The 24887-nt window shown below is 40.7% G+C and overlaps 1 protein-coding gene across 2 annotated transcripts in view; it reads right to left on the minus strand.

The window, feature by feature from the left end:
* Positions 1 to 24887, minus strand: part of dscama (Down syndrome cell adhesion molecule a) — a 109802-nt gene that overhangs the window by 58858 nt on the left and 26057 nt on the right. For both annotated transcript variants that reach the window (XM_015039217.1, XM_015039216.1), the window contains exons 2-3: positions 12407 to 12724; positions 12090 to 12239 (exon numbers count right to left, since the gene is read on the minus strand). In XM_015039217.1, coding sequence (XP_014894703.1) covers positions 12090 to 12239; positions 12407 to 12724 — 468 coding nt within the window. The remainder of the gene's footprint in view (positions 1 to 12089; positions 12240 to 12406; positions 12725 to 24887) is intronic.

Genomic DNA, 24887 nt, shown 5'->3' on the forward strand with positions numbered 1-24887 from the left:
ACATCCCAGACAAAGTGAGGAGAAATTAGTAAAATGAATAAAGAAATAAAGATGCAGAGAGAGAATAAATTCATTTTGCTGCAGTTTAAGGTTTCTGCATTCCTCTTCCCACTGAATGAGGAATAATGGAAGTCAAGACAGACCTGAGAAACCTCACATAATAATAATAATAATAATAATAATAATAATAATAATAATTATTATTATTATTATTATTATTACCGGCCGCAGAAGGAGCAGCAGCTCCTGACATGCTAATTAAACATGTCTCCTTCATTTTTTGTAGGCAGAGGAAGATGTTCTTTTTTTCTTTTGACAAACACTTTTTCCTTCATTGTGGATTAACTCGGATTATGCAAACAACCTTTCATGCGCTCGCTTATCAGTTTTATTTCTTTGTCCTCTGAATCGTCCCCCCCACACACACACACTCCCCTCAGTGTTGTGTTAGCGGAACCAAAGGATTATGCAAGCACTTCCACAAAAATTAGGTTTCCTCAACTTAAACAAAGTAATGTCGTTTGATGGCAGGGCCGAGAAAAAAAAAAACGGTCCCAGTTCAAAGAGTCGCCTTAAAGTCGCTAGGATCAAATAATTAATTGCATCTGTTTATTTAATAAGCAAAAATGTTACACATTTATTTATTTTTGCTTGCACATAAATTAATGCTTAATTTGTTTTTCTTGCATTTGTAGGAAATAAGTTTCCTTCAAAATGCTTCTTGTTTCTGTCATTTAAATATCAATAAACCTCCATTTAAAAATAAAATAAAATCAACGAGAATTGTGTTTTATGGCTAAACTGAATAAAATTGTAGTCCATTTGACAATTAAACAAATGTAATAAAAATAATAACGAATTAATGTGGCTTAATTCGTACTACTAGTTTAAGGTGAAGAGAACCATAAAATCAGCTAACAATAAATGAATAACATAAATATTTCTAATTCTTCGTAGAAATAATAAGACTTGGAAGATTTTTGTGTGATTAAATGGTTCGTATCAAACAAGGACAATATAAAAAAAATCAAAGGAGGAAAAAAACTAATTATTTGGGTACTATTTTGAAATAAATACATAAAAACAGATGTGTTAACTGAAAAATGCTGATCAAAAAAATGTTAACATTTATAATTGCTTTGATTTCTTTTGCAGAAATTAATGTTTTGTTAATTTGGATAAAAATAAGTAGCAGTACCAGCACTGCCAAGCAGAAACCAAATATTGATGCATTCCCATTCAGACATCAAACCTGCCAGTTTTTTTTCTTACTTGTTTATTGTCATGCATGTTTCCATGGGGTGTCTGATTACTGCCCGTCTCTAGATGGGTGGTATGCATCAAGTTACTGTCACATAAAGATATCAGGATGTGTCAACGAAACCAAGGTTTTCCAGAAAGACTTTGCTTAGAAATGAACGACTTTCTTTAAATTCACCTTTCAGTGTTTTATTCATACCAGGTCCCAAAAACTGAGTTTCATTTTTCATGATCTGAAACATAATTGATGCGCCGCTTCCAGCTTCTGCTGCTTAGAGACTTTAAAGTTCCTGATGAGGATATCCTCTAAATATGCCAAAAAAAAAACAACAACAAAGAAACAAACAAATTACTTTACTGGTAATGTAAACATCCAACTCCAAGTCTAGCGTTTATTTAAAAACTCATTTATTTAATATTTTTTTTATTAGTGGATGGCAAAAAGCCAGTAGCAACACAGTGATTGAGTGGCTAACTATCAAAGATTTAATAAAAATTGTGAGGGAAATAATAAATAAATTAAATTCTCCTTAAGGGTTTGAATATTTTAAAAAAGCCTTTTTTTGTCAGTTTTGAAGGTAGCAGTTGCAGAAATAGAAAAAAGTCTGGCGACCAAAGGATGCAGCGACCCTGGTTGGATAAAAATACAAAGTCTCTTTCTGCAGGCCTCTCAGCCACACATGTTCATAATCACCCTTTCTCACCATCTGCTCCACCAGAGTCAAGGTTACATATGACAGCTCGAAAAAAAAAGAGGGAGAGAGGGAGAAAAAAAAAAAGAGTGCCGCAGGAGTGTAGCCGTACATGACAGGAAACGTGGGCACAGAATGGTGGAAAGTGGGGGAGACGGCGGGGGAGGTTCACAGAAACCAGAACGCACGCCGCATGCACCAAACGCTGGATGGAGACATCACTTCCTCTTCCTCTGAGCGGAAGAAGTGAGAGCACTGCCTATCACTTCTTCTAATTCTGACTTATTTCACCTTCCTACCAGCATCTTTAACTCGTCTTATTTTGAAATATTCCGTCCCTCTCTGTTGGCTCTGCTCTGCAGGCTCCTGCGATGCGTTGCCCTCGCTCCGCAGCATCAGCTGAACATTTGCTCCTTTGAAGGAAATCTATAAACACAATCATCAGACGTTATGTGCTGCATGCAAGACTGACCAAGGATTTCCATGACCAGAAACCACTAAAATGTCCATGTCAAACAGAGACGGGAGGGGCGGCGGGCGGGTGGAGGGGAGGTACGCTGGTGTGCAAACAGTCACACATCAGAGGAGGTGATGCGTTGATGTCCGGTGACATTTAATTTCTTGCCTGTCCTTTATCGTGAGAATCATCGCCGGGTTTGCTCCACATGAGCCTGCATTAAAGCCCTGCTTGCTTCTTCTCTTTTTTTATCTTCTTCTTCTTGCTCTACGTCTTTCTTTTGTTTACCTCCCTGCCATAAAATGCAGCGCTGACGGGGACAGAGATGGAGAGAGGCTGAGGGACACGGGGAAGGGAGGACGGCTGTGAATAGGCAGAGTGAGTGGCATGCATGGACAGCCCCTCTGTCTCTCAAAGACACTGCAGCAGCTGCATGCGCGCGATAAGAGCAGTCATTCACAGCCAAGTCTGCCACCCCAACCCCCTCCTCCTCCTACACACAAACACACACACGTATACAGCGGCGCACTCTTTCCCTCACACACACATCCAACGCAGACTGAGACGCACATCACTCTCTCAGCAGGTTCCTCCACGGTGCTGGCTACTCCAAGCCGCCTTTGTGATAAATCGATGGGAGTCACAGAAAATTATTTTGTTTTGTTTGGTTAAAAAAAAAAAGAAAAAAGAAAAAGTCTGGTGTCTGAGTAATCACCAGCATGTAGTCAGCAGCTGCACAGGCTTCAGGTTCCCTTCAGCTGCAGCTTCTGTCATATTCCATCTGCTGGAATGGCTCAAATCTGAAATAAAACCGAACTAAACCAAACTAATTACAGCCAAATGCAGTAGCAACATGGGACCTTATGTAACTTCAAATAAAATACATTAATGTACAAATACAAAACACTGTTGTTAGTAATAGCATTACTACATTTTTTTCTGTTGGTTTGAACCCTCTTAAAAAGTCTGGTATATGAAGATTTAAGGCAGTTTGCTGGGAAAGATTCAATCATAAAAGCACAATTATGCACCTAAATGTTTGCCAACTACATATTTTTTTTCTAGGACGGTGTCCTAAGTTCACCACAATGTCTACAATAAAAAAATCAAAAAAAATCAAAAAATCAAAAACAAAACTAAAACTGGTGGCTTTGGTCCAAAATGGCCGACTTTCTGTTGGATTATGGGTAAATGCCCAAAATACCTTTTTGTGCATTTTGAGGAGATTTACTGTGTCCTGAGATATTGTGCATATGCCATGGAAATGAGGATATTTGTATGATCTGTGAAAAAGATAAATATTTACCAGGCCTACAGAAATTTCCCTGACTTTGATAAAAAAAAGATAATTAAAAAAAATAAACTCTTTACATTCCTACCATATTCAGGGCTCAAGCCTTAAAAAATCGCTTCATTCTTCAAGTTCTGCTGTTGTAGTTTTGCTTTAAAAATGAATAAAAACTCTTGGCTTGATGTAAAAAAAGTAAACAAAAAACATCTTAACCTGTCTATATTATCTACTGAGAACTACAGACCCATCAAAACATCAGTAATTTTATGTTGCAAAATTTGCATACTGCATGTTCGCATGTCATTTGTTTCACAACTGTCCAGTCCCTGTGATGGACCGGCAACATGTCCAGGGTGTTTTTCTTTAAATAACTAAAATCAGCAAAATCAGGTGCCTAAATCTAGAGATTTTCCCCACTTTCTTTAATTTATCATCGTCATTAACAACTGAATGTAAGTATTTTTTGTTTATCAGCTCACTTGACAAATCTGTTATTTCTTTAAAGCTGCAGTGTGTAGCTTTTTTTTTTTTTAAATTAAATTTTCTCAACACATTTATTAAAAATGTCACTCTTTCATGTTGGTCTGGTGTCAGACAGATAATCTGTGTAAAATCACTTCCACCCAGTGCTTCTACTGCCTTCTGCAGAAGTTCACCTCTTGGTCAGAAACAACCAATCAGAGCCAGGAGGAGGGTCTTAGCGCTGTCAGTCATGCTCATGAACGCCCTGCTCAATGTGCTTAATGGCGGAGAAATAACTTACTATTACAGGAAAATAATTTCTCCTGGTTATCGGTGGCCATGCTAACTAGCCTGACCACCGGTAGGCTCCGTTGTGTGGAAGTGGCTGCAGCCACAGGGGAGGGAGTGATTGACAGCGGTAAGACCCGCCTGTTGGCTCTGATTGGTTGTTTCTGACCGAGAGGTGTATTTCTGCAGATGGCACTAGGACAAGATAGAGAAAATTTACTTTTTTTTTTTCTTCAGATTATACATCTCATATTATTCTGTCTCGCCAAAGTGACAGTTTTAACAGATGTAAATATACATGTTTTTTTTTATTTTTTATAAAAGTCACAGTAATTTTAACCCTCAAACTCAAGCTAATTTTAGCAGCAATATTTATTTGACATATTTTCAACCCTCACATTGCGAGAACATGTCTAAAAACCAGAGGACATCTATGACCCAGGCGATAGTCTGCAGTCCTGAGTCCATACAAACCGCAGAAAGTCTAAGTGCCAATTAATCGGTGGCTCCTTCCACTGTTAGCTCATGTTGCACTTATAGCTAATCTGTGCTCTGGCGTGGAGCCACACATGACCTGGCTCACGTCCAGGCTGAGGAGCGGCGGAGGCAGCAGCCATGAGCCGGTCCAACGCCGCGCTGAGCGGCATGGAGGAGAAGATGTGCCAAACTGCAGCTGCACAAAGGAGACCTCACTGTTTATCAAAGATTAAACAGTGTTTAGCTTCTTCCCCCCCCAAAATCCCCTCCTCCTCTTCCTCCTCCTCCTCCTCCTCCTCCTCCTGCAGCCCAGCATGTGCTTCAATATATGCATGCACACACACACCAACACACACCTCTAGCTCACACCCTAATTGTTCGCAGCCCCAAGAGTTTAATAAAGAACAAATTGCGGTTATTGGCGAGCAAACAGCACAGTACGGAGGTGGGAGCGTGATCATTGCAGCAGAGAGAGAAAAAGATAAAGAGAGAGAGGGAGAGAGAAGGAGAGAGAGCATCAGCCAATTTAATTAATATCTCTGTCAGTCTCAGGCTACGACTGGAGCAGCAGGCTGCGTGGAGAACAGTAATGTGGAAAGCTCACTGAGGGTCAGCAGGCTGTTACATATGCACTCATGTATTCCACCAGGAGGAAGCCTTTAAAGCACAGCTACCCTGTAACGCAGTTTATCACCCAATCATGGAAACAAATCTCACTTTTCAAACGACCGAACCTACCTGGATTTCCAAACCGTTACTGTAATTCTGACAAGGTTCAGCCCTAATCGGTACAGGTCTTATTTTTAATCTCCTGTCATTTTCAGGTCCTGATTCTGTGTTTATCATGCTGCCTGCACACCGCCCAGCCCCACCGTATCCAACCGTCATGTTCCCATAATCCTTTGTGGCAGCTGCAGCCAGATTTATGCACACAGGTATTGATTTTCTTCCCAGCTTTTTTTTTCTTCCTCCCCTCTCCTTTCAGTGCTACCCTGTATTTATCTTGCCAAAGCTCCGGCCAATGGGTGTGAGGAGAGACACAACTCGCACGCTCGCCAAACGCAACCCGGATTTATTTTGATTTTTCCAACGTTGGGAGCCGCTCCGCCACACGGCGTGGCCCCACCCTGAGCGGGATGCATGTGTAGGTGCATCCGCCCCTTCGCCATTCTCCGCAGGCCACCTGACCCATTTTTTCCTAGTGGATAACGACGCTCCGGTCAGTCACAGCAGCCGGAACGACAAACGCCGAGGAAAGAACAGCGTACAGCCTGTCACACGTCACATTACCAACCCTGCCTGTCGACAGCGGAAGGCAGAGGAAGGAGAGAACGAAAACGGGAGCAAGAAGGACTTAGTTATCCTTTTTCTTCCTCCCCCTCCATATATATCCTTCCACACTGGGACCAGTAAAGCCATTACACACCCTCTCCAGCCCCTTAGCTCAAGGTTGCGCTCAGCCAAAGGCGACGCTTCCTACATGAATTCTAAGAAAAGGGCAAAACTGACAGCGAGTGAGCTGCAGAGCTTCCCTCAACAAAAGCCGGTCATTATCCCACACTACCTGTGGGCTGAGGATTACCTCCAGTCCTACTTTCTATATATACGTTTACTGCTCTGTAACGGTGGTAGCCATGAAGAAGAACGAGCGAATCGCTGGTTGTTGTATTGTTGGTGTTTGGTATAATTGTTTTTTGTTCACTCTCAGATCGGAGCGCAATGCTGCCTTGGGTTCCTAGTTAAATCAAGAACAGACTCGAGAACAGCTAAGAGTTCATAAAGGTTTTCTGTATTTACATTGGTTAGTGACCAAAGCATTTCACAAACACTTGGATAAAGCTACTGGAAATTTCTTCAGTGAGCAAATGGCAAATCTCCTCTACATGTTAGCAGAAGATGGCTAAACATATTTTTTCAGGAATATCTTAAAGAGTGTGAGGCATTTTTACTTCACGTTACCTTCCGTTACTATAAAAATACTGTACACATCAAATATGACTTAAATTACAAAGCGAAATTTCTTTTGACACCTTGAAATTGGGTCTCTGTCTCTTTAAAAATGTCTGCTCTTTCTCTTGAAACTCCGCCTTCAGGAAGTCATCGCAACATCACTCCTCTATTAACCCTTTCACAAAGTTTCTACCAGCGCTGCACTGAGAAGCAGCTCGCATAATGACCTCAGCAGATGCGCAGTTCCACCAGATGTTTGCTAATTGCTGCTTGCTAGTCTGAAGGAGCCAAGTGGAGGATTTGCCGGGGACGGCTGCTCTGTGAGGTGGAAGCTGGACGCTCGGAAACTGCACCTCCGAGGAGGAGCTTCGCCTCGAAGGTGACACTAGGTCCACCCGGGTGTTTTGCACAACTGAATCGTTGCCATGGGAGACGGCAGGATTTCTCAAACATGCATGAGAAACACGATAGCACTCCAGCTTTGTTTTTGATGAAGGAATAGCATCATAAGATGAAGTAAAGTTCAAAAAAGTCTTTAAATTTTGATAGTTCATTTACAAATGGAGAAAAAGTTTCCATCGCACATGCACACATTAAAACGGTGCAACTGCATGTTTTAGAAACTGGGGTGCGATCCAGTCACCACATCAGTCTTCAATAGTGAAATATTTCTTAAAATATGTATCGGACCAATCTACTAACCAATCAGGAATTCTACGGTCCTGTGGACTTTCTAGGCAAACGGTGGAACAGTTGTTAACCCTGTTGCTTTGTATCAAGAAGCTCCTGGGTTTTATCTAAACAGCGTCCATCAGCGAGGAGTTGGCTTGTTCTGTTGTGCATGCATAGGTTTTCTCTGGCTACTCTGGATTCCACAAAGCATGCTTTGTTAGGTTAATTGGCTATGCTACATTGCCCTTTTGGTTTTTGTTTCTCAAGTATGTCTCCATGTTGCCCTGAGACGGTCTGGCAACCTGTCCAGGGTGCACCACACCTGGAGAGAAGTACCAGATGCTTTGGAGCTTCGGGGCATTGGTGAGGGACTGGGGGTCGAAGAAAACATATCGTATCTTAATCGTCAACAAACAATTTGGCTCCAGAATGAATTATTATCAGATATCAAATAAGCCTCCATAATTGTATTTGACAATTTTATATAATTGGATTTTAGAGCTATGTTTATGTAACAATATATTGGCTTGAAAAAGCTGGAGAAGCAGAGCAATAAATTCAGACACGAACGATGAAACCAAAGGAAGTGGAGGGAGAGATGAGCAAGGCAAAGAGAATCTGTGTGATGGCCAATGGCCTTTGTGTTTTGGTCGTGTGCTGAATGAAAAAAAGCCCCCTTGTGTGTGTGTGTGTGTGTGTGTGTGTGTGTGTGTGTGTGTGTGTGTGTATGTGTGTGTGTGTGTGTCCGCAGTATACTGCTGGGGGGGCTGGCCCCCTCTCGCCCCGACGGGTGCTGAATGCAGAGCAGACAGCATCAAGCTGGGGCAAATGACTACAAGGCCTCCTCAGTGACTGCAGCAAAGGCTGCACCTGGGGGAATGGCCCTGCTCAGCAGCACAGCCGCAGCCACACACATCACCCCAATACATCCAGAGAGCCAACCCTGCAGACAAGGCACACAGCTCTACCAGGTACAATCTGCATTTAGATGGGCTGCTTTTTGTTTTCTCCAACTTCTAAGAAATACATTGGACAAATGATTAAAATGAAGTATTTGCTGCCCTTTCATTCTAACCTACATATGCACACAAATTTCTTGTGCTTTTCCGCCATTCTGCCAGCACCAGCCATTTTCTACAAGGAGATGAATTTTAAAAAAGCCACGTTCACATAACAGGAACAGCTTCATCAGAATGGTGCACAATAAAGGTGTTGAAGCGGTAGGTAACTGATTTAATCCCACAAAAACATGTAAAACCTACAATAAAGACCAAAATTATTAATACACATGGTAGATTTAGATTTAAATTCAGTTTTTACCCTAGTGTATTATAAGCCTGGCGGACCACCAGGCATTACTTGTGTCCCCACCAGGCTAAGCATCGTTTTATTTATTTATATATATATATATATATATATATATATATATATATATATATATATATATATATATATATATATATATATATATATGCACCTGTCTTTAGCAAGCATCCCCAATAAAGCTAATAAAGCAATTTAAAAGGAGCATCCTATTTGGAAAAAAAACTATATTTGTTATTTACATTTTATTAATGACATATAAAAAATAATCTATATCAGTCTCAATCAAGTCTGCATAAGCATTATAGTCATCAAACTTAATTACATTTTTTTTGTGTGCATACTTTCCATGTTTTCACAATTTACCTGGCGATGAGCTGAGAGATTTTGAGGCTGGAGGCTTCACTGCCATCACCTTCATCTTTAGCTTCTTCCACATATTTTCCATCAGATTCAAATTAGGAATCTGACTAGGAAACTCCAAAATATTCACTGAAATCAGAAGAAATGTGTAAAGATTTCCTCCAACCAAAATCTGTCAGTGGTATCAATATATCTGTTTTTTACTGGAGGAAACTATTCAGACTGGATTTTATCCTTAAACAGAAACCATAAACAGACAAACAAAAGAATGTCATTTCTGTACAAAGTTACATTTTCTAGAATATATTAATATTTCTCTAAGGGGACCAGAGCTGTTTGGTTGGTTTTGAACGGATCAGAGTTTGTTTCCTTGGACAGTCAACTATGCTTGAGTAAGTATAAGAACGCAAATAAGCTCTTTGGCATTCAGTGTGAATGTCCTACCTGTGTGAAATGTAAAGAATAAAAATCCCTCCAAAATGTCTTCACACCTTTCCTTTATCTAATCAACAGGCAACTCTGCTCTCTTGATCTAATCTGGTAAATGTTTCCAGTGATTCCCTTTGTGATAAATCAAACTCATCTTTTCCAAGAAGAGACTCTTCTGACGGTTCTTTGTATTGGAAAAAAAAAGCAGGGAAAAACAAGTGAGCAATGCCAGTTACTTTGCCAGCATGCGATGACCCTAAAGCGCTTTTCATCATAAATTGAAAATCTTTTCAAATGCACAAAAGGATCCTTGCATAAGTCTTCTGTTAGTCTGCCCTGCAACAGCTCGAAAACGTCCAGTCCAGTGAGGCCGGCAGCAGGAATGTCGAACCTCTGTCTAAGCTCCATCTCTTAAAGTGAAGAGTCTCGGTCAATTATTCATGCTGGAGACAGAAAAGCTTTATTTCTTAAAGCTTTTTTGTCTTTGTCAAAGTGTTGATACGATTTTAAATAATTGAATTGTGAAATGCCCTGGGTTGGTCTTGAGGTTGAGGGGTTGAGCCGTCTTATGTGGAGCTGTCACACACACACACACACACGCACACACACACACACACACACACACACACAGACACACAGACACACAGACACACAGACACACAGACAGTGCACTTAAAAACTGTGTAGCAGAGAATGAGGTAAATGGACGATGCGATGCAGGGTGCGTGCATTGAGACGTGAATAAAGACCACTTGCTCATAGATTCATAGGCTTCTGTCATCCATTATTTAGCATGCAGGAGAGCAGTGGATTGGTGGCTGGATGATTTTTTTGACAGCATTTACATGGCTGATGGCTCCAGATGGGAGGATTTTTTTTTTACTGGCAGAGATGAGCACTTTGTTAAAATTTGCAACTTTCACTATAAAAGTAATGAGGAAAAGATGTTTCAAATTCTCAGTCAAAGATTCACATTTTTAGTTTCCACAAGCTTGCCACAACGCTGCCAGCCGCAATTGTACTTCTGCTGCAGAACTAATGGGTATAAAGGTTTGCTAAGGGTTAAAAAAATGGATGTTTTTCACTGTACTGCCCCACGTTTTTACAACCTTTTACTTAGACGCCAGATAAGGTGCCTGAGTTGTTTCCAGCTGAATGCAGCACAGGTGGGGTAGGGGTGTTCCCTCTCTACCTGCTTTTTGCTGATGAGCTGACAGGAAGAAAAATATGGAAGACAAACTGAGATTTTTTAGGAATCTTTCTGGTCAAAATAAAACAGAAATACTTGTGCAGGAAAAAAGAATGTAAGATTAAAGCTAGCAAATGAAAAGTTATGTTTGTTGATCGATGGCTCATGACTGGGGCTTAATCAGAATATAGCAGCTTGTTGTACTTCCTGCTTTACCCCCATCACACTTTGGTACATCAGCCTGTCATTCCAATGGTGCTGGAAGAATATAAAACCCTACAAATGCCTTTACCTCTCTATCATACACAGGTTGTTTATGAAATTAGTCAGGATCCCTGTGGTGTTTTGGACAAATGAAAACAATTCAACTACATGAGTATCTCAGCTCTCAGAAGTCCTGTAAACTCCACTCTATCAATAAAGTTGTGACCCAAATCTATGAAAAGCACACCGAAACGGCCAGTATGCTTTTCAATACTTGTGTAAAAACTGTTCCAGAGTAAAACTTGTCTAATTGTGAGTAAATCACTTTGCACCGCCAAACCATTGGCAGCGAGACAACAAACAGTTCAGGGACATCACAGAACATGCTAGCACAAAAATCAATTTAGAGATTGATATAGATTTCAACATGGCCGATATTTCCTTAGTGGACAAATGTGAAACGTCAACAAAACAAAAAAAAAGAAAAAGGGAAAAGCAATGGCTAGCCAGCACTTGCCCTCCATCCAAAAGCAAAATGACATTAGCACTCGTCTATTGAGTTTGCTAAATGCCCCACATAAAGTGAATTTTCCCCCCAGGGCTGGGAAACAATCACGCAGAAGAGCGTTCCATTTAAGTGATTTGAATGATCGGCGCGCCGCAATGCATCCTATCAGCCGGAGAAATGGGTCAATACACTGAGACTAAGTGACACGGCTGGCAGCCAGCACTCTCGTGGAAGACGGGGCAAAAGGAGGGCGAGCAGGACCCTGCCTGCCGTCATCGGGTCAGACAGATGTAGAGAAACAGCCCTCTCTGCAGTGGCACTCATGGAAGCACTGTTGTTTCAAGAGAATTAAAAAAAACAAACAACCAAAAGCCAAATAGGAATATCAGCACGCCCGAGAGGTCCAAGCAAGACAAACCTCACCAAGGATTCCCATCTGCATGTATACCACTATCTGAGCGTGTCACAGGCTAGCAAACATCCTCGCCTTGGTTGTTATAGAAGAAAGAGGTGTAATGCCTTACTTTCAGCATTGATTGACATTGTGTCTTTCTCCCAGGACACAACAGTGATGTAGGCCTCCACTGAGGCAGGGATAATGCACTTGAAGACCGCCACATTGCCTCTCATGGCTTTCTGGTCCTCCACCCGGACAGTGTACGGCTCTCGTAGGACTACAGGTAGAGGGACAGAGAGGTGTGCAGTGTTTACGCTAGAAAACAACGCAGGCAGAGTTCAGACAAACAACCTCTCTTCAGTGCAACGTTCATTTCCAGGGTTACAGCAAATCAATCGGTGGCAGAGACATTCAAAGAGGAAGGGGGAAAAACAAAAAACTGACCGGCCTTGATGTGGACATCTTGGCTCCTGATTCTCCCTGAGGGGTTCTCCGCTGTGCAATAGTAAGTGTTGTCGTGGATGAGTTTGCTGAAGCTGGAAGGGGGGATGTGGAAGATCTGAAGGGTGCCATTGGGGTGCACATGGCGGATCCCTGGCACATCATAGATCTCCTCGCCGGTGGCCAGGTACCAGCGCAGTGAGACAGGGGGCACGCCTGCAGCGGGACAGGGCACCGATGTCCCTGTGGTGCTGGCAAACACTACCTCTTGCACAGATGCATTGACAAAATATAAGCTGGAACGTAGATCTTCACAGAAAACTGCAAAGAAAGAGAGAGAGAGAGAGGGAACATAAGATTACAAAATTGTAATAAACCGTAATTATAATCCTGCTTTTTGAACCTAAAAAGTATTAGTTTATTGTTTTTATAGTGCTAACTGCAGGACTCCACCTGTAGCCTCCTAGCATGCTGACTACTTCAGGTGTAGTAGTCAACATGCTACTTACAGTAGCATGTTGTAAGGACAAAAGTAGTGGATTTAGACTGCAACCATCTTATTTTGTCTGAAAAAGGATCCTTGTTGTATAAAAAACATTCCAGCTAAAATGAGTGAACTCATTTTGACCACAAAGCAAAATGTATCCACAACCAGATGCTTTGATGTAAAAATGAAAATGTTCTTCAAATAGAGACGTTAACAATATTTTTCAAGCTCTAACTTCATCAGCTAGAGCTACTGTAAATCTCCACATTATTCACGAGGGAATCTGATGAGTCCAAAAGCTTCAACAGATCTCTAATATTACTAGTATATAATATTACTGTCATCGATCACTGAGGACAGAAAACACACTTTAATACAGTTCTTTAACAGTGCATACATACAACATGCAGCCAAAACTCTAATTTTCACAGCAGTCAATGTGATGCGATACACTTCTGAATACATTAGTCAACCCACATTGCCAGTGTGAAGCCAGGACCTTCACCATAACTGTCAGCAATTATTGACAGATCCACAGTTACATATACTCCTACTACACTTTTAGCAAAAGAGAAACAACAGCCTAAAACAAAGCTGGAAGCATTTTCATTTAAAATAAATGACAGACAACCAAATATCTGTCAAACATTTGTGGAAGAGTTCAAAGCACCATGTTTACTTGATAAGGGGAACTATGTATTTAAAAATGTCAAAGTACTTCCATCCATCACTGGATAATTGTTACATGATCCATAAACATTTTTAAACAAATCCATGAAGAAATGCAGTTGCTTTGTATAATAATCACCAACAGCCAAACCCTTACCAGCCTAACTCTTAGTAGCACCTGAACTTAGGATTTCTAGTCTTTTTTCCTCTGTTCCCTTCCTGTACAATTCCGCTTAAAAAAAAAAAAATCTCATTTACATCTCAGTCTGGACTTTCTCCCCTTCACTTGGATTCCCTCCAGTAGATTTTTCTACCTGGCTAGTCAGTGACTAGAAGGAGAAATAGTGAAAAATGGCGCCGATTTTCTGCGCTGTTAAGAATTGTAGCCTGCCTGTAGTTTCAGAAGTGAACGAAGCCGTTAAGCCCGCGTTGGACACGTTTCCAAATACTGAATTGTCATTAGCATTTGCTGCATTCGGATGAGCACTTCTCTCTTCGCACTGGAGGACAGCAGTTTACAATGCAGGCAATTTCCAAATTTCCAGTAAGCTTCATACCAGCGGCAAACGTTAGCAATTGGGTGAAATTTAAAACCGTAACACAATCCATGCCTGTTAGAACCAATCGTTTCTCAACAGCTGCGAGCTCAGACACTCTTGATTAAGCAAATAAGGGCTGGTTTTCACCAGGTTATCCTTACCCCTGACTATGCATGCATCAAGAAGATATCAAGGTTTTAAAAAGTTTATACCTTTTTAATGACATGCTTTAATAACAGACTCAACAGAAACATTGCTCATTCATCTGATACATTAAATTTGAATACGTACTCGTACATAAATCTATTCAATAGATGCGCAGCGGACTCAGACGGTAGTATACACTGACTTCACCTACACTTACTACGCACATCAACATGGACCAAGCAACCCTTGGTTAAAGGGTAGCGACATACACAAAGTAAATAAAGAAAACCATGGGTCATCAGGAGCAGAGGAAGAAAAACAGATATGACACAGGGAGTGTCGCTGGTTTTTCATCTCTGCGCCCAAAAACAATGCATGAATTTGCGGGTAAGAAATTCCTCCCTTTATTTTCTTAGCTTTTTTCTTCTACTCTTCGTCTTTTCTTTAAACAGTTTACAAATCAGCATATAATCCACAGCGATCATTGTTTGTTTTTAGTCTGGCCTGGCGGGGTTGCAGCGGCACTATTCCCATTTTGTGCAACTTTTTTTTAGTGAACCACACATGTTTAGTTTAGTAGCCTTCGCAACAAACTAAAAGGTCTCAAAGTGGAATAGTAAGCTGAAGTCAACCCACCAAGATCAAGCCACTGATTCACCTTGGAACAGCAATTGCCCGTAACCACTATGAATTATACAGGGTAATGCAGGATTGTCCAGTTAATCGATTGAGAACAAAACTTTGTTTAAATACTCCCAGTTTATGGACATTTTGTATCTCAACAGGTCTTTTAAGTTGGTCAATAAACAAGTATTACTAAACTTTTTACTACAGTGCAACTAATAAATACTGCAAAACCTCCGTCAAAAACAGAAAAGAAAGTGGTTGAAAAGATCGATCCTAAAATTCTGGATAATTGCATGTTTAGAGTCAAAGCTGAAGATCATGTGATTATTGGTGAATTATTTTGATGCCATCTGCTGAGCAGCTACAAACAACATAAAACCAGTTAATATTGAAATGCTGCCTCTACGTTGCGTGCTCTGTGATAGGAGCAGCCTTGTAAAGCTGTTGCATAAACCACCAGTGTCAGTAACCTACTGTAAATATTTCAGGCGCCGCTGCCGTACACCGCAGCCTCCACTCTGTGCTAATGTGGGATCCCTCCTCCTGTCGCCAGCCCACTTGCTTGGCTGCGCGACAGCTGCCAATCCCCCCTCCCTGGAGACCAAACATTTTAGCGCTTCATAAATTCCTAATGAGCGTTCTCGACTCACCAGCCACTTCCACCCACTGGTCGTTCAACATGCTACAGCAAACAAACAACGTGGCAAACACATGTTTCTGCACATTTAGAGCTAGACTCACTTCACACATGCAGTACTCCGAGGGCCGGGCCCAGAGGTGTTGAGAGAGGAAGGCCTGTCGACAGATACAAGGCTGGCTGCCGTTTCTGATCCAAAAGGTGTCAGAAGACGGCGAAGGAGACGAAAAGGAAATCGCGGTACAAACTTGGATATGGTCAGTCGTAATAGGCATGAATAGCACATTTAATTTGGACTTTTTAATGATTTATTTGATCCGTTCTTTTCCCAGGGTGGTGACTGCACAATATAAAACTTGAGTGACTTACAAAAATTTGAGCTTTTGAAGTAATTGTGAATTTTCTCTAAAGTATACAGGTTCAGAATTATACATAGAGGCTCACAAACATTCATATATTTCACTAATACTTGATTAAATACTCCAAGCAACCCAACCGCGTACTTTTTGAAGTATTTTGCTAGTTTGGGTTCTCATTCTGAATTGATTTATTTCAGTATTAATATTTATACAATAAATAATCAGAACAATCCCTAATACTGTATGATATATTGGTGGGGGGTTTGGCTAGCAGCAGCTTATTTAGATTTAAAGTGACACGAGGCCCTAAAGCAGCTCCAAATATGCAGGACTGACTAGACTAAAATATAACTATTTAAGAAGGATTTTGCTCAAAAAAAGTAATGAACATGCTTAATGTAGCCCATACAGGCCCATCCAAACCTGATCAAGGAAGCATAACAGGCCACCTTTAATCTGAGGCTGACAGTTTTGGACCTTGTGAAAGGGTGACACAGCTGAATAACATCTGCATTTGTTTCAATTGACGGTCAATCAAAAGGTATTCTACAAGAAAAGAAAAGAAGTTGTAATTTTAGGATAAATATAAAGTTCCCCTTCACTTCACTGAGCTCTTTAGACCTTCCTGTTGTTCTACACGTTGGTCAGTCGAATGAGTGGTGGCAATGAAATCCTTTTTGGAGAACCAAGATAAGCTGCAGGCCACAGACATTTGAAAGTATTGATGACAATAAGGCCTGATAATGTTAAAGACCATGTTTAACCTGCAGCACTACAATATTTAGGGAAATGTAAGCATATATTTGAGGTTGTACATGCTATTTTGACATTGTGTGTAATAGAGAACATCCAGAGAGTTCAAGCTTGTGCACTAGATTTTTGTTGCAGTTGTATTTTGCAAAAATCATCCCTACTTGGAAAAAAGTATTTCATATAATACAAAATGCTCCACATGCTTTCAGGCACTGTTCAGATGAAGAACTATTTGCTGTGGGTGTTCGCAGAGACGGACTGCGCTGACAAACACTGTACCACACTCTTGCATAAACAGGGTTTAGGCACAAGAAAGGTCCAGCGTTTGAGGCAAAATCAGAGAAGCGAGCTTAATAAACATCGCGCTCTCCCTGCAGTGATACACGGGGGCCCTCTCTGTGGTTAATTTACGGCCTTGTAATCACACAGAGTAACAGCTTGTCATTGGTTTTCTCAAGTAGGAAAATCTGCCATCAAGATGATCATAAAATCACAGCATCTGTTATGAATAGCGGGAAGCTTGAGGCATTTATGTGTATGACTGTTTCAGTATTGGCTCTCACCATCTGTCCACATTTCTGGTAATGATCTTCTAAATACCGCTGAGTCCTCTTGGCTCCACGAAAGCAAACGCAACCGCCTGTTACTGGGACAGTGCGCGATTATGTGCGACTCCAGGTAATACCGCAGACTCCATAAGTGGGTTTTATGGACTAAATAACTTAAAGGTAATGTAAGAAAACATTATAATGTCACACTTAATTATAAACCAGTTTAAACAGTTAAAATTTTAAACCAATCAGCATTTTTATACAAGAAAAAGCTGAAAACTCCTTAGGTTTCAGATCTGGATCACAAGTTAAGAATAATAACACAAACCACAGGAAATAACAACCCAATTTAGATGCTGTCTGGATCTGTTTAGAGTGCGTTATCTCTTCACATTGGAATAATATATTCACATTCATCCACCTTCCCAGTATAGTAGCATTTGGCTGTAATCATCCATCAGAGAAATTGTATTCTAAATGAGAACAAGCGGCCATCAGGCGGGCTATGGTCCCAGCATGTTTAAAGAGTGACTGAGTGATGAGGAGAGGAGAGCCTGCCTCATAACTGCTTTTGTCTCAATAAAATGATTTGCACCAACTCATAAAAAATGGAGACCACCTCCGCCGCCACCATCAGCTTTTTACAGCTGGCTGATCCGTAAAGACGGTGGCAACTGATGGGGAGGCGAACCCCACCCAGATCCCAACGGTTCACCCTGGATTCATCGGCGGTGCATTCATGTTTCAGCGTGGGGTGGGGGGGGGGGGTTTACGAAAAGTAGTAAGTGTGGGGGGGTTGAGGGGTTGAGGGCAAGGAGGGAAAAGGAAAGCTCTCAAAATGGAGGTAGGTCAAATTTAACAGTGAAGGAGAAACAAAGGAAAGACCATAAAGAAAAGAAGACGACGACTTGGAATGACCTGTGTTGATAAAGCTGCTATTTCTTATTTTTCCATGGGTATGTGTATATAAAGAAACATGTTTCATGGGTCTAAATATGAAGGGAAATGCATATTTTAATAAACATTAAAGCTGCAGTATGTAACTTTTACAAAAATATGTATTTCTCACACTTTTTTGTGGCGGGATGGCACGAGACAAGTTGATTTCAAGTTGAAAAAAAAACAAAAAAACAGCTTAAACTTGATTTTATTTTTATAAAAAATTTACTCTCCACCTTCTCCCTCATCCCTTTAAAAAATAAAAATAAACAAAACAAGACAAAAAACAAAAAAACAAAATTTGTCTTCTAAATATAAATTTGATCCTTTTTGTTCAAAGTCACATGCCGTTTCTGATACTTTTAAACGGATGTGCAGGCCTGGCCGGGCGTCTGTAAACAAAACTGGCCCACAAAATAAATTAATCGTTAGAGTGGAAATGATCAAGCTCATTTTAATTGGTCATGCGATTAACTGATTAATTGCAACAATGATAGATGTCCACCAATTAAACCACAGAAAGATGTGGATCAACTGAGCTGATTTTCACAAAAAATGCTGAAGAGTGAAGATGCAACATTTTGGTGTTTGCAACATTTTGGCCCCACAGCAGTAATATCCCACCCTTAGGAAGCTGAAGTTGTATCATCGTTTACTTCAGGCAACGTTCGCAAAATCCAAGGCAGGGAGATATAACCATGTTTAAATTTAATTAACACTGTTTCTGCAGATGTCCGCTTTAGAAAACGACAAAAATAAAAATTTGATCTGACCTGTATTCATCGTCGACTGGATCGCTCATGAAATGGAGCAAGCAGATCAAAAGTGAGTAGAAACGAAAAGCTGCTCTTTGTTTCTTCAGATATCTTACCGCAGACTTTTTAAACTGCATTTCTGACTCCATTAATGTGGTTTGTGTTTACGGTTAGGCTAAGTGTTCAAATCTCAGCAAAGTGCATTGGTGCAAAGCAGGACAGAACAAATATCAGAACATTTCAGGCATAAACGCTTTTCCTGAGCCAGCAATGTTTCAAAATGGAAAAAACAAACAAACAAAAAAAAAACACTGGGTCATTTGGTGACCTGATCCAATTAGTGTGGTTTGTGAAAACTGACATAAATTAATATTAATTAAAGCATATATTTTGGCAAATAATATAACCTTAATATCTGCCACCAAGATATTAAGATTTTATACATGAGTGCAAAAATGTCAACAAAGCCTGGAGTTGAAGGGAAGAAACATGAAAAAGACACCTGCAGGCAGACACTTTTCATTGTTAAATAACAAGGATTGTTTGTTTGAAGGCAAACCTAACAGTGTGTGACTTTTCCCTGAGAATTATCTAATAAAGCAGAAATTACATAAACCCAATTTGTATTTTTATGACATATTATTCGAATGTGCAGCTGTGAATTCCAGACAATTTATTTTAATAACGCTCGCTCGCGAGCAAGAGAGACAACATGTGGGCGGCTGTTGGCTGTCATCGAGTGTGTTTGTGTGCACGGCTGTTAAATGATAATCTCGTTAATGGCTGGCATGAAAAGTAAGATGCCGCGCACAAACAGATGTGCCGCTCGCAGATGCGCTCAGTAGAAGTGGCGGAGCGCATTTCTGAAGATGCGTTGATGATTCCGGAGACACCGGCGTGAGATCAAAAGCGGGGGCTGGCAACGAAATCTGGAGAGATGTGATGAAATTTTCATGTGGATTCTGTCGATAGTCGGTCGACTCTCAGGCTGATAGAGAAATATCTGAAGGCTGCCTCTGAAGAATATTTCTTTGCATTTATTAAATAGATGAAAAACAGTTTCGTACAGTAAGGTTTCCTCTTTCTTTTTTCATAAAGCTTCTCTTCTTTTGTCAACATTGACACATTAAAGGGGCAGTGTTATGTAAAATCCAACTTATTGAGCTTTACTCAATATTATAATGTTATTCTCTCATCAAAAACATACCTGGAGTGTTGCTTTGACTCTTTCATACATGTTTGAGAAATTATTTACTCTCCCGTGGCAACCATTCGGCTGAGCACCCTTCCCTCATAACTCCCCCACTCGGTTCCTTCAGACTAGCCAGCAGCAATTAGCAAACTGTGCATCTGCAGAGCTTATTATAAGAGCTACTTCTCAGTGAAATGCTGGTGAAAATGTTGTTAAAAGGTTAATAGAGGAGTGTGGTTGCGGTGACTTCCTGGGGGCGGAGTTTCAGACAGAGTTGGAGCTTTTAAAGAGACAAAGGCCCAATTTCAAGGCGTTAAATTACAAAGTTAAATTTCTTTTAAGTCATATGTGATAGAACAATTGAAGTTAATGTAGTTACTTAATTGTGCTATAAAATACATAACACTGACACTGAAAATGCAGTCATTGATTGCTTAATGAAAACACCACAATAAAATCACCTCTGACTAACATTAGGCTGTCCTAATGTTAGATTTAGCTTTGCTGAAAAACACACCAAAAAGAAGAAGTCATTTGTTCAATTATAAATCTCGCACATGCATAAATGATGAACTCTCCTTTTGCGTTGTCTGCCCTGGTAAGTCTCAGAGGAGGGGGCAGCAGCAGGGAGACGGGGTCCTGTTGGGCCAGTGAAGTAGGTCTCCTCCACTAGCTGTGTGGAATAATGCTTAGCACAGTTCCACATGTCAGCACCTATTGGTGGCAGGCCCTGCTGAAATCGTCTAATCGTGGATTGCAGGTGACTCCTCGTGTAGTCATCCCCTTTGTGGAGCCGCTGCTACACCATTTAGAGCTCAAGGGCACCAGACGCGTTTCAGTCAACGAGAGTGTATGCAGGCGTGTCAGATGGAAGTGCATGTGCGAGGGGGTGGGCGTTAATGTCTGGAAGCCGATAAACATAGATACTGACTTGGGCTTGGTGTGCAGGCAAGACATCAGGTCAGATTTGGTAGAGAGTCATCTTGTTGGGTTTAGCCTGCTATCGTAAGATTCATCTTGAAGTGTCTGAATGAGGAAATGTTTTAACAATGAAACATTCTTAGAAATAAGGTTACACCAGTTTGTTCTGGTGTAAGAAGCAAGAAGTGTCTTGCTTCTTTTTGAGCAAGACACTTCTTTGCTCAAAAAGAAGCTAAAAAAGACACTTCTTGTTTTAGTTTAATGTAAAGCAACCACGTGAAACAAGGCAAAACATCATAACAAACAAATGGGAAAAAAAGAAACAGAAAAACAAAAACTGCTGCACTCCCAGAAAATAAATCTACAAGCAACAAAACAAAACAAATACAAACAAAAAATGTAGCAATCACAGGAAATGGGAGCAGAAATACACATACACACACAGATAGATAGACAGATAGACAGATAGATAGATATAAGATAGCAAGACTATTTTGGTGGAGTATTAAACACCATAACAGTATGATATAAATACAGCATATGGCAAAAACAACAGTATGTGTTACACCAAACACTGTGTCCACTAAACGGAAGTCATTCAGACCACTAGGGGGAGTAATATTACCTACTCTATGGAGTAGGTAATATTACCTAGGTGAATATGTCGTAGCTTTATAATATTGTAAAAGACTATACATGTGTTGTGTTATGAATTATAACACAACTTTTCCTATTTCCTTTTTTCTGAACATCCTATTAAATCGTAACATTCCATCTTTACTGAGGGTTTGGTCCCATACGATTTGGGGTCGACTCCAGCTAGGACTCTGAAGCACTTCCGTTTGTGGAGCGAGTTTGCAACAATTCATATTTGCTGTTGTTTTTACTATTTGCTGCATTTTCCCTTCCGCTTGTATTTCCTGCAGTCGCAGCATTTTTTGTTTGAATTTGTTTTGCTGCTTTTAGGATTTAGCTTCCATTTTTTGCGCTTGCAATTATTATTATTATTATTTTTTATTTTGCAGTATTTTTCTGTTTCATTTGGATTTTTGTTCGCATCATTCATGTGTTCACAGTGCGTTTCGCTGTTTGCTGCTTGTTGGCATCACTCTATGAAGCACTCTTCATGACGACGTTCCAGACTTTTCAAAACTAAAATTTACAGTTTCGATTTATATAACAAACCTTTTTATGTATGTATGTATGTATGTATGTATGTATGTATGTATGTATGTATGTATGGATGGATGGATGGATGGATGGATGGGGATAACACTAATATTCCAATCTTTTCCTTAAGGCATTGGAACCCTGCAGTATACAACCCATTATCCTCCACTCTCACAGTGTCAATCAGTGGTTGCTTTCAAAATTACCTCACCAATTTATTTAAGTAAGCGTCTGATCAATACACATCCCACTTAAACGCAACATAAAAGGTCTATACATTAACCCTTAAGAATTCAAGCCTGCTCGTTTTATATTTACCTCAACCATACGACTTTAATCAGCTTATGCAAAACCTGTGCAGAGTATTCCAGTATTCCTGTAGCAATGAAATAAAAACCAAACCTCCATGGTGCTTCATCTTTCTGCCATATCACTGCGTTTCACTGCTTAGCCGTCTGCCACAACAACTTGGTTTCCTCCATTCGTTCTGGGTTTTATCACATTAAATTAGCTATTAGCCTTAACATGTCCTCCCTGCTCAAGGCTGATAACATTTTGAAACAGCAGGGTCTGATTGGCTCAGAGCCACACGGTGCCCCTTACCAGGTCAGAGATCTTTGTTGTGCTACGGCTTGCACTGAGGCATCAAGGCATTAGGGCGACTCCACTGGGGTAAGCTATAGCACTGAGTCACACTGACAGCTCATGGCAGGCAAATCAGGTAATTAAGGCAGAACTCTGAAGGAGCCGCCTGGCGGAGGGGGGGGGAGGGGCAAGGCCAGTTGATGTGGAAGGGTGGAGATTGGGTGGAGGACAGGCTGGTTTTCATGATGACATCCCAAACCTCCACCCTTTCCCCCGTCGCCCTAGGGGATTACACAATAAGCGACAAAGATAAGCACCGCACTGAGCATAGATGCGTGCATGCAAGAGTCCCCCCACTCTTCTAAATCAACGGTGCCCAATTTGCTCTCATGAATAATGTTAAGATCCCCATTCAGCGCTATGCAGCTGCCATGTAAAACCAATTTTACCTTCCTCTGATGTCAGCTCTCTGGAGGGCAAAATAAGAGTCACCTTTGAGTGGTCTATGGCAGTGAATGCTCATTTACATGAACGCCAGCAAAGCACAGTGACGTCCCCAACCACTTGTTACTTGGAAGACTTTGATCAAATATATATAACGAATGTGTGACATCAAACTGACTGAGGGTGTTTTCACATCCCAAAAACCACTGAAGGAAACAGCACAAAAACATTTGAACACTGAACTTCCTTCTTTATGAAATTTAGGCAAAAATGGAGCGGTGTCAGATTTTAGTGGTTGTAGGATTTCTCTTTTGTCTTATTAATATAAAATATTAGCTCCTCTTTAATCCATGTCTGATCACGAGCCATTTCTCCTGCTAGTGCTAGACACCCTGTTTGATTTGGCTGCATTTACCCAGAATGCCCTGTGCTATAGTTCGCTTCCTGCTTTTGGAATGGTGCCCAATCACATATATGCATTCGGACTGAACCAGAGTTCACTCCAATCGAACAGAGATCGAGGTTTTGTAATCGAACCAGTTTGCTTGGCAAGCAAACTAGAGTTTAACTAAAGTGGACTAAACAGGGCTGAAGAGAACTCCCAACAATTGAACAAATGGACAGTGGCTGATTAAAGAAGACACCAGTCATTTTTGAGTTAGGACACAAACACCCACTAGAGACCAGAGAAACACACGACATCGCAAGCAATGTTGGTTTAGGACTCTCTATTGGATCTATTGAATTGCACTATTGGGGTTGTGCACAACATCTGGATTGTTTACCTATGTACGATATATAAAACATGTTTTCACAGACAGTTGACCTTCTATTTTGTATTCAGGCACAACTGGTATCCAAATCTCCAGTAATTCAATATGTACTGCAGTGAAAACATACCAAAGTAGAACATTAAAACCGGGGTGTGCAGCGAACCATCATTTTTGCATACAACTACAACTCTAGGGGACACAGATAGTATTATCACTGGAACTTTTTCAACAGCAGGGTTTTGGAGAGTACTCCGTGTCACAGACTGGGAATATGAAACCAAGCAACCCTCTACACAGACAGAACAACGAGAAAGCAGGTTTCATTATCCAAAAGGTCTAAAACTTAAAAAATAAAAATAAAAACATCCACGTCTTTGAATTGGGGTTAACATTACATTATGAATTCTTATATCTCATAACATTAGTGAACATTTCGATTTCCTAGACAGAAGTACCTTTAAGGACCGTCGAAGGCTGATCAAAGACATCATGCATGTTGAAGTCATACTACTTGTATTTCAGAGAAACAAATATAGATGGTGTGACTGAGACAGAAAAACTGATGCATAGTCATGGTCACCAGTTTTGAACCCCTATAGTGACTCTTAAAGGGGCAGTGTTACGGAAAAACTTTGAGCTTTACATCATATTATGTTATTTCCTCATCAAAAACAGCTGCAGTTTCCAAGCTTCCGTGATTCTGCCTCACAGAGCACCCCTAACCCGCAACTTCCCCACTCAGCTCCTTCAGACTAGCCAGAAGCAAATAGCAAACACCTGGTGGAACTGCACATCTGCTGATGACCACATCTGCACATCATTATACGAGCTACTTCTCAGTGCAACGTTGATAAAAACGTTAAATGGTTAACAGAGGAGTGATGTGATGACTTCCTGTAGGTGGAGTGTTGGAAAGAGCAGGATTTTTTAAAGAGA

This window comes from Poecilia latipinna, unplaced genomic scaffold (genome assembly GCF_001443285.1).
Source record: "Poecilia latipinna isolate Pla-1442-1.1 unplaced genomic scaffold, P_latipinna-1.0 Scaffold465, whole genome shotgun sequence".
NCBI lineage: Eukaryota > Metazoa > Chordata > Actinopteri > Cyprinodontiformes > Poeciliidae > Poecilia > Poecilia latipinna.